Source organism: Alligator sinensis, unplaced genomic scaffold, assembly GCF_000455745.1.
Source record: "Alligator sinensis unplaced genomic scaffold, ASM45574v1 scaffold1137_1, whole genome shotgun sequence".
NCBI lineage: Eukaryota > Metazoa > Chordata > Crocodylia > Alligatoridae > Alligator > Alligator sinensis.
In genome coordinates this window covers 137,209-149,724 of record NW_005843396.1, presented here as the reverse complement: position 1 = coordinate 149,724, position 12,516 = coordinate 137,209, and the positions used below count along the sequence as shown (strand labels likewise).

General features: G+C 48.6%; 1 protein-coding gene across 1 annotated transcript in view; it reads left to right on the top strand.

The window, feature by feature from the left end:
• Positions 1-11,431: 11,431 nt before the first annotated feature.
• Positions 11,432-12,516, top strand: part of LOC102369273 (antigen WC1.1-like) — an 18,044-nt gene continuing 16,959 nt past the window's right edge. The window contains exon 1 of the mRNA XM_025195085.1: positions 11,432-11,742. Coding sequence (XP_025050870.1) covers positions 11,499-11,742 — 244 coding nt within the window. The 5' untranslated portion in view covers positions 11,432-11,498. The remainder of the gene's footprint in view (positions 11,743-12,516) is intronic.

Sequence of the window (12,516 nt, the reverse complement as noted above, 5' to 3'; positions counted from 1 at the left end):
GAGGATAGCCACCTTGGACCTGCTCGTGATGCATCTGTGGATGCATGACAAGGTGCAGTTAGCTTTAGTGACTGCGTCCTCACATTGGTGGCCCATGTTCATCCTGGAGTCAATAATGACTCCAAGATCCTTTTCTGCCTCTGTGCTGACAAGAAGGGAGTTCCCCAGCCTGTAGGTATGCTGCTGGTTCTTCCTCCCCAGGTACAGTACCCTGCACTTGTCAGTGTTGAAACCCATCCTGTTCTCATCCGCCCACCCTGTAACCTGTCCAGATCTAATTGCAGCCTGTCCCTCTCCTCTAGTGTGATCACTTCTCACCACCTCTTAATGTCATCCGCAAATTTGAACAAGGTGCTTTTCACCCCTCATCCAAGACGCTGATTAAGATGTTGAACAGTGCGGGCCCGAGGCCCAAGACCTGGGGAACCCCACTGCCCACATCCCTCCAGTTCGAAAATGACCCATGCACCACCCCTCTCTGGGTGCAGCCCTCCAGCCAATTTGCGACCCATCTGACCGTGTAGACGTTGACACCACAGATGCCTAATTTTTTAATAAGAATGGGGTGAGAGACAGTGTTGAAGGGCTTCCTAAAGTCCAAAAAGACTATGTCCACTGCGACACCTATTTGTAAGGGTTTTGTGACCTGGTCGTAGAAGGCCACCAGGTTGGTCTAACAGGACCTGCCTCTAATGAACCCATGTTGGTTGCCCCTAAGCATAATCTCCCCTGCTGATCCTTCGCAGATGTGCTCCTGGATAATTTTCTCAAAGAGCTTCCCCAGGACCAAGATAGGACTAATGGGCCTATAGTTTTCTGGGTCCTCCTTCCTCCATTTTTAGAAAATGGGGACCACATTGGCCCTTTTCCAATACTCTGGTACCTGGCCAGAGCATCATGAGTGCTCATAAAGCCATGCCAGGCGTCCCACAATGACTCTGCTACCTCCTTCAGCACTCTGGGGTGGAGATCGTCAGGACCTGCTGATTTGAACACGACTAGCCCCATCAGAAGTTCCCTGACTAGGTCTTCACTGACCCTGGGCCTGGCTTTACCTCCCCTGGGACCATCGGGGATCCCGGTGGGGGGATGACCTGGTCCCTGCTCAGAAAAATGCAGACAAAGAAATTGTTAAAGAAATTAGCTGTCTTTTGAAGAAGATGTATTTAGGGGTCATAAGACTATAGCGACTTTGTACAAATACCTTAATGGCAAGAATCACCAGATCTGGGCCCATGAAAGCAGCTCTGACAGGTGGGCACACATAGTTATGTTGACTTGGGTAGATCAGCAGTGGCTGGAGACGTTCTGCATGAGCAGGGACACCTTCTTCCACATAGTTAGTATGCTGTCACTGCATGTTGAGTGCCAGACAAATGTCATGCGGAAACCCATTTCCTCAGAAAAAGCATGCTGCCATTGCCATTATGAAACCGGCCACTCCAACAAGCTGGTACCAGGTGGCAAATCAGTTTGGCATGGCTCCCTGCACAGCAGGGGTGGTGATAAGAGAGGTCTTCATGCTGCTGCAGGAACTGGCAGCAAACAAATTCATCTACCTCAGTAACTCGGGGGAGGTGGTGGAAAGATTCAAGGAGATGGGCTTCACAAACTGCATGGGCGCACTGGACACCACACACATTCCCATCCTGTCACCGTGCCAGAACAACTGATCAGTTGTCAACAAAAAGAGATTTCCTTTGGTCTTTCTTTAAGCTGTAGTGGATCACTGTGGAAGATTTACTAACATTTACAAAGGATGGGCAGGAAGCAACCATGATGCACGTCTGTCGAAACTCACCGTTGCCTGGGATGATGGAGAAGGGCCAATATGCCCCAGGATTGAAGGAGGTTGTCATCTGGGGTGTTTCAGTGCTGCCCCTCATAATTGCTGACACAGCTTACCCACTCCTGCCCTGGCACATGAAGCCAGACACTGGGCAAGTGACGGCCCCCCCAAAACAGCCCTTCAACTACCACCTAAGCAAATGCCGCATGACTGTCGAATATGTCTTGGGGTGCCGGGAAGCCCAGTGGAGGCCACTGAACTACAGGCTGGAGGTAGAGCCAGAGACCATCCCCGTGTTCATAGTGGCAGTCTGCATGTTGCACAATATTTGTCAAGCACGGGGCGAAATTTTAAGCGAGCCTTGGGCCGTAGTTTTGGGGGAAATGAGAGCAGCTTCCAGATCTAGATGGACCCAAGCAGGGCAAGGAGGTGGGTTAGACATTCAAGCAAACAGTGGTAGGGGAGCTGTGGAGAGAAATTGCCTGGTGGCACACATAATGGCTACTCAGGTGGGCAAATGTGCTCTGTAACACGATTAGGCTTCATGCTTTTGTGTACCGGCATGGTTTTTTAAAATCGTGTCATATTTCATATAACTTTGAAACTCAATAAAATGTTTCTGATAAATGGTTTGGATCCCTTTGATAACAGTGTCTGGGGGTTGCCATGCTAGTGGTTTCGCTTTGCAGGGCAGGGGTGATCAGGGATGGAAAAGGAGAAAGACATCCTCAATGCAGGATGGAGGGGTGCTTGGGTGATGTGACTGTGGGACATGGGGGATGAGCATGTGCTGCTCAGTTAGGCACCTGAAGGAGAAAGAAATTTTGGCAAATGTCCATGGTGTGGGGAAGGGCCTGAAGATCAGGCTGGAGCAGTGGTGGGTGGAAGGTGGGACTTGGGAACACGGGCGGGCGGGGGAACTGCAGGGACTGAAACACACACAGGCACTGCATCAAAAATTACTGTACTATCTCTGTAGGTTGCCCAAGCATCAAACCAGGGATTCATATGTAAAAGGTATTTCCTACAAAGAATAAAAGGTTTAGGTTGTCACAGTGCGGGCAAGTGGAGGAAGTTAGTAGTGGCATCAGATTTCAAGCTAAGATATAGAAAAAAAGTCATTTGATAAGTGCTACAACAGTTTGGACATGGAGGCTGTGGAAGGGCTACGGTCATTGCTGTGATAAGGAAGTCAGGTTGTCTGGACAGGAGGACCAGACCACACCATGGTCTGGGGAATAGAGATGGGGTTAATGCTGTTTCCAAGTCTGCCTTGAACCAAGAGGCCAGTAATCAAAGCAGGAGATTGGAGTCACGTGATCTGCAGGAAACTGGACCCGACATACATGTAAACAGCGTTACTGTGAAAATGGCAATGGGACAATGGCACAGTCAAACGTACACATCTCCCCCGAAACACAGAAGGCCGTGTCCCTTGACTCTGCTGCATAACATGGCTTCATCCACTCCCGAGGCCTCAGCAAGGCAGACAAGACGATGCTCTTCAACGCCCTTGGCAGATCGGAGCGGACAACTAGGATGCTGAAAGAGAAGTCTCCTGCTGCTCAACGCAGCGTATGAATGGATGAACCTCTTGATGGACCTCCGTAACAGCTTTTCATTCTCAAGGCATAAAATGCATGAGGTGAATGATGCTCAGCTACGGGGAGACGCGGGCATGTCTGACTTGGCACAATCCTGAAAAAAGGACTTTGCGTGCGCACCACCAGCTGGCTGCTGTGGCTGGCTGGTGAGGGCAGAGTGAGCTGTCAAAGGACAAAGGAAAAACTTAGCCAGTTTGCAATTTAACTCTCCGAGCATGCATTGATGACTCTGTGTGGAGAAAAAAAAATCTTTGCTCAATCAAGAGAGTCTGATCATTGCTTTGTCTCCCTTTTGGGTGGCGGGGTTGCCTGGAAATGGGCCTGGCTTAGAAGGCAGGCCCGTGACGTCCAGTCCCTCAGTCAGTGTTGGCAGGAAAAAATGGGTACGCCCATGGGGGAAGGGGATATTTGGGGTACGCTGAGGTAGACAACCAGCTAAACAAGGACAGCAGTGAGCCAAAGAGAGCGGTAGCTGAGCCGTCTGAAGTGTTTCTGTTGTTTCCCCTTGTGCCCCCATGGTTGCAAAGGTGATGATTCCCTGAGGCAAAGCTGGAACCCCTGCGTGTCGTTATGTTAATGAGGAATGTAATCACCATTCCCGTATCAGAGATGAGTGCTAAAAAGGACCAGGACCGGCTTGGACAGACAGGTTTAAAAAAACCTAAACCAAAAAAACCAAAAGGTGACTGTAAAAAATCACTGCCGTGCCTCAACAGTGACCAAGCCACTACGTTTCTCGGGAAGAGCACCTGAACATGCACTGCTAATGAGCAGAAAATGTGTGCCAGCGAGAGAACGCCACACATGGGCGATGGGGTCCAAGCCCCCGACATCCCGACAGCTGGACGTGGGCACGTATGCTGGCCTCTGTGCCGGGGCAGTACTTATGGGGTGCAACCAAACGCTAAAAGGGCTCACCCCATGTCCCCAAAACTGACAAAGCCAGTACCTTTCTAGGGGAAAGCACCTGAAAATGCATTGCTGAATGGCAGAAAATTGCGGTGGTGGGAGGAGTCTAACCCAAACCCCACAAAAAACTAAACCAATCACACACTACACCCCTAACCTGCCCCCTGCTGTAATTTTGTAGTAGAAGGTCAGGAGGGTAAAATGGTTATGAGGTGCCCTCCAGTGTCTTCCAGTAATCGTAGCACATTAACCAATTATGAGAGCTAAATGCATTCAGTGCAAAATAGTAATGGGAATCATTGTACAATGAGAGCTAGAAAAAGTCAACGTTGTGTACAATTGCACCCCGCCAGCCCCCGACATTACTAGGGCTGAGCAGGGGTCTGACCCCAGGGTCCTTGTGTGAAGCTGCCCAGGCCAGAAGGGCAGATCAACACTAGTGCTGGGGCTCCGGGCTCTCTGTAACCCTGCTCTTTCTTGGTTTTTGCAGGTGCTGATGAGCTACGGCTGGAGAACGGAGGCAGCCCCCGTGCTGGGGGAGTGGGGATTAAAGATGAGTGGGGGACAGTGTGTAGTGTTGGGTGGGACATGACAGATGCTGAGGTTGTTTGTAGGCAGCTGGGATGTGGATCTGCTGTCAGTGCCCCTACACTGGCTCACTTTGGAGAAGGGTCTGGAAGGATTTGGATGGCTGGAACTGAGTGTCGTGGCGATGAGTCTGCTCTCTCGGACTGCAGGCACAGGGAAGAATTTGTGAAATACTGCATTCATTATTTAGATGCCGGTGTCATCTGTTCAGGTAAGAAATCAGGAAACTCATCCTTACATCAAATCTTTGAGAGGAAAGGGCTGGGCCCTGAGCAAGTTACAAACATTAATGTCATATGAATATGATGTGACTGGGATTTTGTGCCCAAACCCCAAACCTGGGCATCATGCCATGCCATATATGCACGACTGGATGCGTAGTGCTTGGGATCAGGTAAAGAATTCCTCAGATCCCAATTGCATGACTGCTCAGTTTTACACCTGGGGATTAGGTGTCTTTGCACCTGGTCTGGAGGTGGGGCAGATGCTTTAATTAGAGCACCTCTTGGGAGCCTCTCTAACTAAAGTCCCTTCAGCATCTCATGTATTCACTGTCCCTCATTTCAAAATGATGGTGGAAGGGCTTTAAATGAAGCTCATTTGTCAAGCTTTAGGTAAAGCACCTCCCCCGCCATTTTAAAGAGCAGGGGCACTGAATACATGGATGCTGAGCCTTCAGGAGCATGCTAATTGGCACGCCTCAGCAGACTTGGTTATCACATCTGCTCTGATGTGCTGTAATTAAAGAGTGTCAGAGCAGACATCCCGCAGCACAACTACAGGCATTCTGAAATGTGTCCCTGAGCATGGAGGAGTCTCTCCAGGATGTGCAGGGGGCAGCCCCAGGTCCTGAACCAGGACTTGGGTGAGGGAAAGGCTGCCCTGTGTCCAATTCCCAAGATCTGGCACAGGGCAGCTGAATCCCAGACTCCTGCCCAATGCCGACAGCTGATTGTTATCATCTGTCTGGGGGCAGCACCGTATCTGGGACATGCCAGACATTCAATTGAGGGCTGGATGCAAACCGGCCAAAAAGATGTGTCACTTGTGGCTTCTTGGCCATATCCTGATATTCCCTGAACATGTGGCATGCTTCACTTTATCATGTGATTAATGTGTTTATTGCAAAATAAATGTAAATTTTACCAGGGGCCTTGTTTTCGTAAATCCTGAGGGCTGATTTTTATTTAATAGTATTTACCTAAAGGTGCAGAAAGGTTCCCAGTCACATTTTCCAAAATGCTTAGCCTTGAATTCCCATGGGTTCTGGCAAATCCTGTTGGGTCCCTGCCATCATCTTTAGATGCCTCAGTGTCTTTGAAAACCCTACCTTATGTCACTTCTGAAAATGGCATTTAGTTTCCAAAGACACCCGGTTGCTGTTGAAAGGAAGGAAGCAACCTGAATCGACAGCAAACGGTAAAAGAATCACACCCGAGAGGAGAGGAACAGGGATGTTGGGGACATCTGGGGCTGGAGATGGGGAGAGAAACTGGGATTACAATATGGGACACTGGAAAGTAAACAAGCAATTTATTTCAGTAAGTTATGACAGGGATACACAAAACTGGCCGGTCTGTGTGACTATGACTGAGGTGCAGGTGAGAAGATGGTAAATGAAGGAGAATGAAATTGGGAGTCAGCAGTGAAAGTTCAAATCTCTTTACAGCTCAGATGGTATTTAAAAAACTGGCACAGGATTAGCTCTCTTCCACCCTTCTGGACTGCTTTTGGGACTGCAGGAGCAGAGATCTCAGGAGCTACTTCATTTAGGACACTTGGATACAGGATCACTGTGCCTGCTAATTTAAGATCTGTTATCCTTGGTGGACACTGGTTATCATTCTGTTGTGTTTCTGGCCAGTTGGAGAGATGTGTATTCCCCTCATGTAATAAGAAAACCTTACCTTGTTTCCATCCAGCTACAGCACGGACATATTTATGCAGCACTTTTGCCTTCTCGGCATCATTATTACTTACTTTACCACCTGCATGTGGTATGGGGGTGCACGGCGACTGCCCAGTGTCTCACTACAGCTCTGCAGATGTGAATTTGAACCCTATCCTGGGGTCATGCCACTGGCCACTCCCAGCTGACCAAGTGGTGCTTGATGCCAGGTCTTCAGTCTGCAGGAGTCAAAGACAGCCCTAATACCCCATTGTGTGCTTCTTAGCACAACTGTCTCCCAGATAGCACTTAGGGATCATTAAAGCACAAGTAACCCTTAAATGGAACATGAAATACGAATGCAGACAGCTGTGTCTTAAAATCAAAGTCTACCTGTATTAATACAACAAGTATTAGCATAGCAGTTTCTGTATTCAGAGAGAGAGAAATTTTCAGTACAATAATCTCACCCAATCTCAGATATTACTTTGCTCAACAGAAAAGACAGTCACTCAGCTCCTAGAAGGAAAGGGCATTTGATGGGCTGGGACAGTCCAGACAAGTGTTGAAGTCTGGATTTATGATGATGTCTAACTCCCTTGCTCCCCGCTTTTTATGCTTTTCTTCAACTTCACTCCCCTGACTCTGCTTTCAGATTCGTCTCTGCAGTCAGCATACCATTCATCTTTTATCCCATCAGCATATTCCTTTGTCTAACAGACGCATCACAAGCACACCTCTTTATTTTGCATTTTTTCAGTGTCTTACTTTGGGCATTGTCCATTGGTCTCCCTCATCACCTTTCATTAATATAACCAATCCTTTCAGCCCTCTGATTCAGCTGCTTAGTGCCAACTTCAGTTAATTGGAGCTGATAACAATACCATAGCTGTGTTATGTTAAAACAGCTTCTCACAGTGATAAAAATGAAAAGATATAATACAATGAGCACCTATGAGCTCTACACAAGCAACTCAAAGCCAGGTAATAAATAAATAAGAGTTAAGAAGGAAAAACTTAAGCAATGATTAAATAAGGCTAAATCTAAACAAGATTGTAAGCAGGTGCAACTTCAAAGCATTAAACATAACAAGCTACCCTAACATACTGCTGTCTACAGAAAGTAGCCACAAAAGCTCCACAGAGCTACAGGGTTCAGGTAGACCTTTGACCTGACTTGGGGGGTTTCCCTGGAAGGATTTCCCTTGTTTCTTGTAATGAGGCCAGTGCAGTCCCAGATCTAGTCAGCTTCAGTCAGGGAAACAGCTCAGTTCATCCCTGAACAGGTATCTGCTGCAACAAGCCTAGAGCAGCACCCAGGTCCCAGCTGGGCTGAGTGAAGCAGTCAGGGCAGTCTGCCCCCTGAAGCCACAGACAACAGGCCTCACCTGCTCCTTCCCTTAAAAGCCAGGTCCAGCCCATAGTCACTTTGTCTGGGCAGAGGCAAAAGATCTTGTTCTTTCTTCTCTGTGTTTTTCCTTTCTGAGTCTCTGGATTTGACTCCTGGCTCCGCTTCCAACCTCTGGTCCTGGTAGGACCTCTGGCACCCCCTCATTCTAGTTTTCTGCTCTTGATTCTGGTTCACACTTCAGTTCTGGCTTTTGGTTTATGATCCCAGTTAACCCTTGGCTTACCAAATTTCCAGCTCTGGCTTTTGATTCTGGTCTGTCTTGACTTTGGCTACAGTTTTTAGTTCCAGGACTAGAGCCCCTATACCCCAAACTCCTGGGAGACCTATCTAATTTGCACCAATCATTCCTTATTAGCTTTCTATACCACAAAGCTTCTGATTTATATAGATAACTACTATTCCCTTTCTTTATTATATATGGTCTTTTTATTTCTAATTACTCCAGTCAGATCACTGTGAATCAGGATGGGTGTCATGGAACATTTGTAGATGGTCTTGTACAATGACTAGGCAAGCAAGGGAAAATGGTGCCTGGGCTCTGGTCAAGAGGCAGAAGCCATATACCAAAGGCAGAGAAAGGTCCAGAAGCAGAGTCCAGGCTTAGGATCTGGGGGTCAATTGCCAATGGGCAATCCACTGGGCAAAGTTGAAAAACAGACCCAAAATAAAGTTAAAAGCAAGGAACCAGAGGCATCAGGAAATCCGAATCAAAAGTCCAGTAAAAAGCTGAAAACAAGAGTTGGGAACTAGGAGGTGCAGGACTGCTAACTTGCCTGAAGATCCAGACCCGCAGCTGGTGCTATGTTGATAGGTAATGCTCCCAGCAGCCAGTCAGGATGTTTGCTGCTTCTAAGCTGGGGCAGATTTCATTACTTAGGTTTTGTTACAAGAGTTCCTGACAGCCCTTTGCCCAGGCTGGTCTGCCTCATCGACACCTTGACAATGAGCTGTTACCAAACGTCCTCTAGGGGAACAGTACCCAGCTCTTACCCAGTGGTACCCAGACCCTTTGAAAACTCCTGCCTTTGCTGATGTTCTAGGTCATGTTGACGCCCGTCTGGTTGGAGGGAATGGGACCTGTGTAGGACGTGTGGAGATAAAACGGGGAGACACCTGGGGAAGCATCTGTGATTCCCACTTTGATCTCAAGGCTGCCAGTGTCCTCTGCAACCAGTTACAGTGCGGAACAGCTGTATCCACCCCAGGAGGAGCTCGCTTCGGAGAAGGACAAGGGCCCGTTTGGACTGAAGAGTTCCAGTGCGAGGGGAATGAGTCTCATCTCTTTTATTGCCCCAGGACACCATATGTAGATCAATCATGTTCACATGGAAATTATGTTGGTGTCATATGCTCAAGTAAGTGTTCAACATCATGTCTAAAACGCTATAGATGTATGCTCTAGACGAGGGTGCATCACTAAAAAGCTATAAAAGCAAGTAACTTCCTTGTAGGAAAATGAGGGGGTGGGGTGTAACTTGATGTCAGCTGCTTCACAGAACTTGCTTGTTTGCACACAGTTGCCTGATGATAAGCAAAAGGTAACTGTTGACAGTTCACACTTTTTTCACTGTGGTCTAAGATGTCTCTCATCAGGCTTCAAAATACCATAGGGTAATTGCTGGCTCATGGGCAGGCACAGTTTAGCAGCTGCTGCATTGCAAAAGCACATCTCCTTTTACAGGGAGCTACATGGTTCGCTTGCCCACATCATCACTCTGTAGGGAATAATGACTAGGATCAGCTCCTGGTAAATCTAAACAATCCAAGCCCAGGAGAAAGAAATCAACATCCCTCCAACTTCTTTATCTGCTTGGTGTAGAGTGGCACGTTGGCTATTTATCTCCTCTCTTTAATGCCCTCTCCCTTCTCCACAGGGTTCAGGTTCAGGTTGGTGAACGGCACCTCCGTGTGTTCAGGGAGAGTGGAGGTCCAGGTGCTCGGTGCCTGGGGCACCCTCTGTGCCTCACGCTGGGATTTATCCGATGCCCACGTTCTCTGCCGTCAGCTCAACTGCGGAGTTGCTGTGTCCACTCCAGAAGCAGGGCATTTTGGGAAAGGAACTGGCCCTGTCTGGGGTGACACATTTCACTGTAAGGGAACTGAACCTCACTTGGGGTTTTGCCCTGTTACTGCCCTGGGGGCCTCTCAGTGCTCGCATGACCATGATGCTGGTGTGATTTGCTCAGGTAAGTTCAGAAGCAATAGAGGGTGTTTCACCTTCCCCTTGGGGTGTTGGCCCTACAGGGAAGGGGAACCTCTGGGCTGAGCAAGGGAGGGTGAGCTGGATCCTAACTCATGGATTATTCAGGAAAATACTAGCTGTGTTGCTCTTGCCTAAATGAAAGTTTGGATCCAAGTCACAGGGATTTCTCATGTAAGAATCTTCTGACCAATAGTTTCCAGTCCCCTCCCGTGCCTGAGGTAGCGCACTGCAGGAAGAGCTTGGATCATTGCTCCTTATATTCAGACACTTCCCCCAACCTAACCTAGTGCATTGGATTAGGGATCCATAGTATGAGACACTTGTGCTCTGGGTTGGTTGCTTCAGACCCTTCCCTACTCTTCCTCTTTAGAAGCTGGAGGTGTCAAGGTGGCCTTGGTGTCTTCAGGTGTTACAGGATAGGTCGAGATTGTGGCAGAGTGCTCTAGTACTGTAGGAACAGCCTAGTTTCTGGTTCACATAATGCCCCATGGCAGAAGACTAGCCTTGTATCAGAGCAGCACACCCAGTGTCACTACTCTTCCCATATGTTATTGAGGCTATTGCTCCTGGGTGCCACATTTCCACGTGCACTCAGAGCTACAGCATATTGAGCTGGCTTGGAGAGCCCCTGCTGGCAGGGGGCCCGGGGTAGTGGTGAAGTCAGCCTGACGGCCCAGAACTGCTCTGACCTAGCAAAACGTGCTGTGGAGCGCCAGCAATCAGCCCCTACACTGAAGCACCCTCCTGGCACTGCTAGCCCCATCAGCATCTCCACATGTGCTGCAGCACACTAAATAACATCACTGTATGTTAGTACTTATATTTACATTTACTAAACTATGGCAACATTTATTAGTTTCCTACAGACTAATCAGGCTGCACATGTAGATGTGGAGACTTTACTGCAGACCTGATTAGGCAGCTCCACAGTAAACGTCTCGTGTAGATGCACCCACAGACTGCATCGTGGGCAGTATCATCCCTAATGTATAACAGTTTATTCCATTCATTCCCCTCCTTTCTTGGCCCCAGGCCGATCTGAATCCCTCAGACTGCTGAAAGGAGAGAGCCGGTGTGATGGCAGAGTAGAGATTTCCCTTGGCGGTATGTGGGGCAGAGTCCTGGATGATCAGTGGGACATGAACGATGCCAGCGTGGTGTGCAGGCAGCTGCACTGTGGAGTTGCTGAGAGCGCCTACAACCTTCCAAAGTCTGAGCAAGGGACGGGTCCTGTGGGGCTTAGAGGTGTGCGATGTGCAGGACACGAGTCCAATCTGACACACTGCAACTCCAACCTGTCTGAGACCGAGCAGGCAAGAATCACTGAGGATGTTGGTGTTGTTTGTTCAGGTAACTTCCCCTGAAAATCCTACAGACACGCTCTCCCTGTGCAGGAGGAATGTGACCATCCAGGGCCTGGATCCCCCCTGCCCGCTCCCCCCACACTGTGCCCCAGCCACCGCTTTGAAGCATGGAAGCACTGATGCATGAGACTCTGTGGGCATTGTAATAAGAGCGGCTCTCAAACCCACCCTAACTAAAGCACCCATTAAGCTTTTGTCTTGAAAGCCCTGGCCCCACACCCGTTTTAACTGACTGGCTTTCTTGCATACCTCTGGCTGCTTTACCACTCCGTCCAGGAAGAGCACAGGCCATCTGCAAATGCTTCCTCAGCCTGACAAGCGGTGCTTGTGCCCGAAAGCTTGCTAAAAGGAATGTTTCTAAATATTTGGGTTGATTTAATTAAAGATATGGGATTTACCCAAAGAAGCTTGCCTGCCCTTGCTTACTGGCTCTCTAGTGGCAGCTCACAACTGTAGCTCCTAGTTGGGCCCCTGCTTACCAGCCCTTTCATGGCAAGTCACAGCTGTGCAGATGTGGGGAGCAGACAAAGAAGGTTTTCAGCCATATAGTGTGACTCCTCCAGTCTCACTAACACCCAACACCACTTGAGAAGCTCACGGTGCAGCATGTAACCAGGCCCAGTATGGCTGTCACAGCTCTTCTCCCTAATGCTCTTTTCTCAGAAATTGTTCATCAATTCAAAAGAATATCATGGCGATGTTGCTACTGGGGCTTGGGGTTTTGTGTTTGTGTTTCGATTTGTTCTGTTCTTTTTTTTGG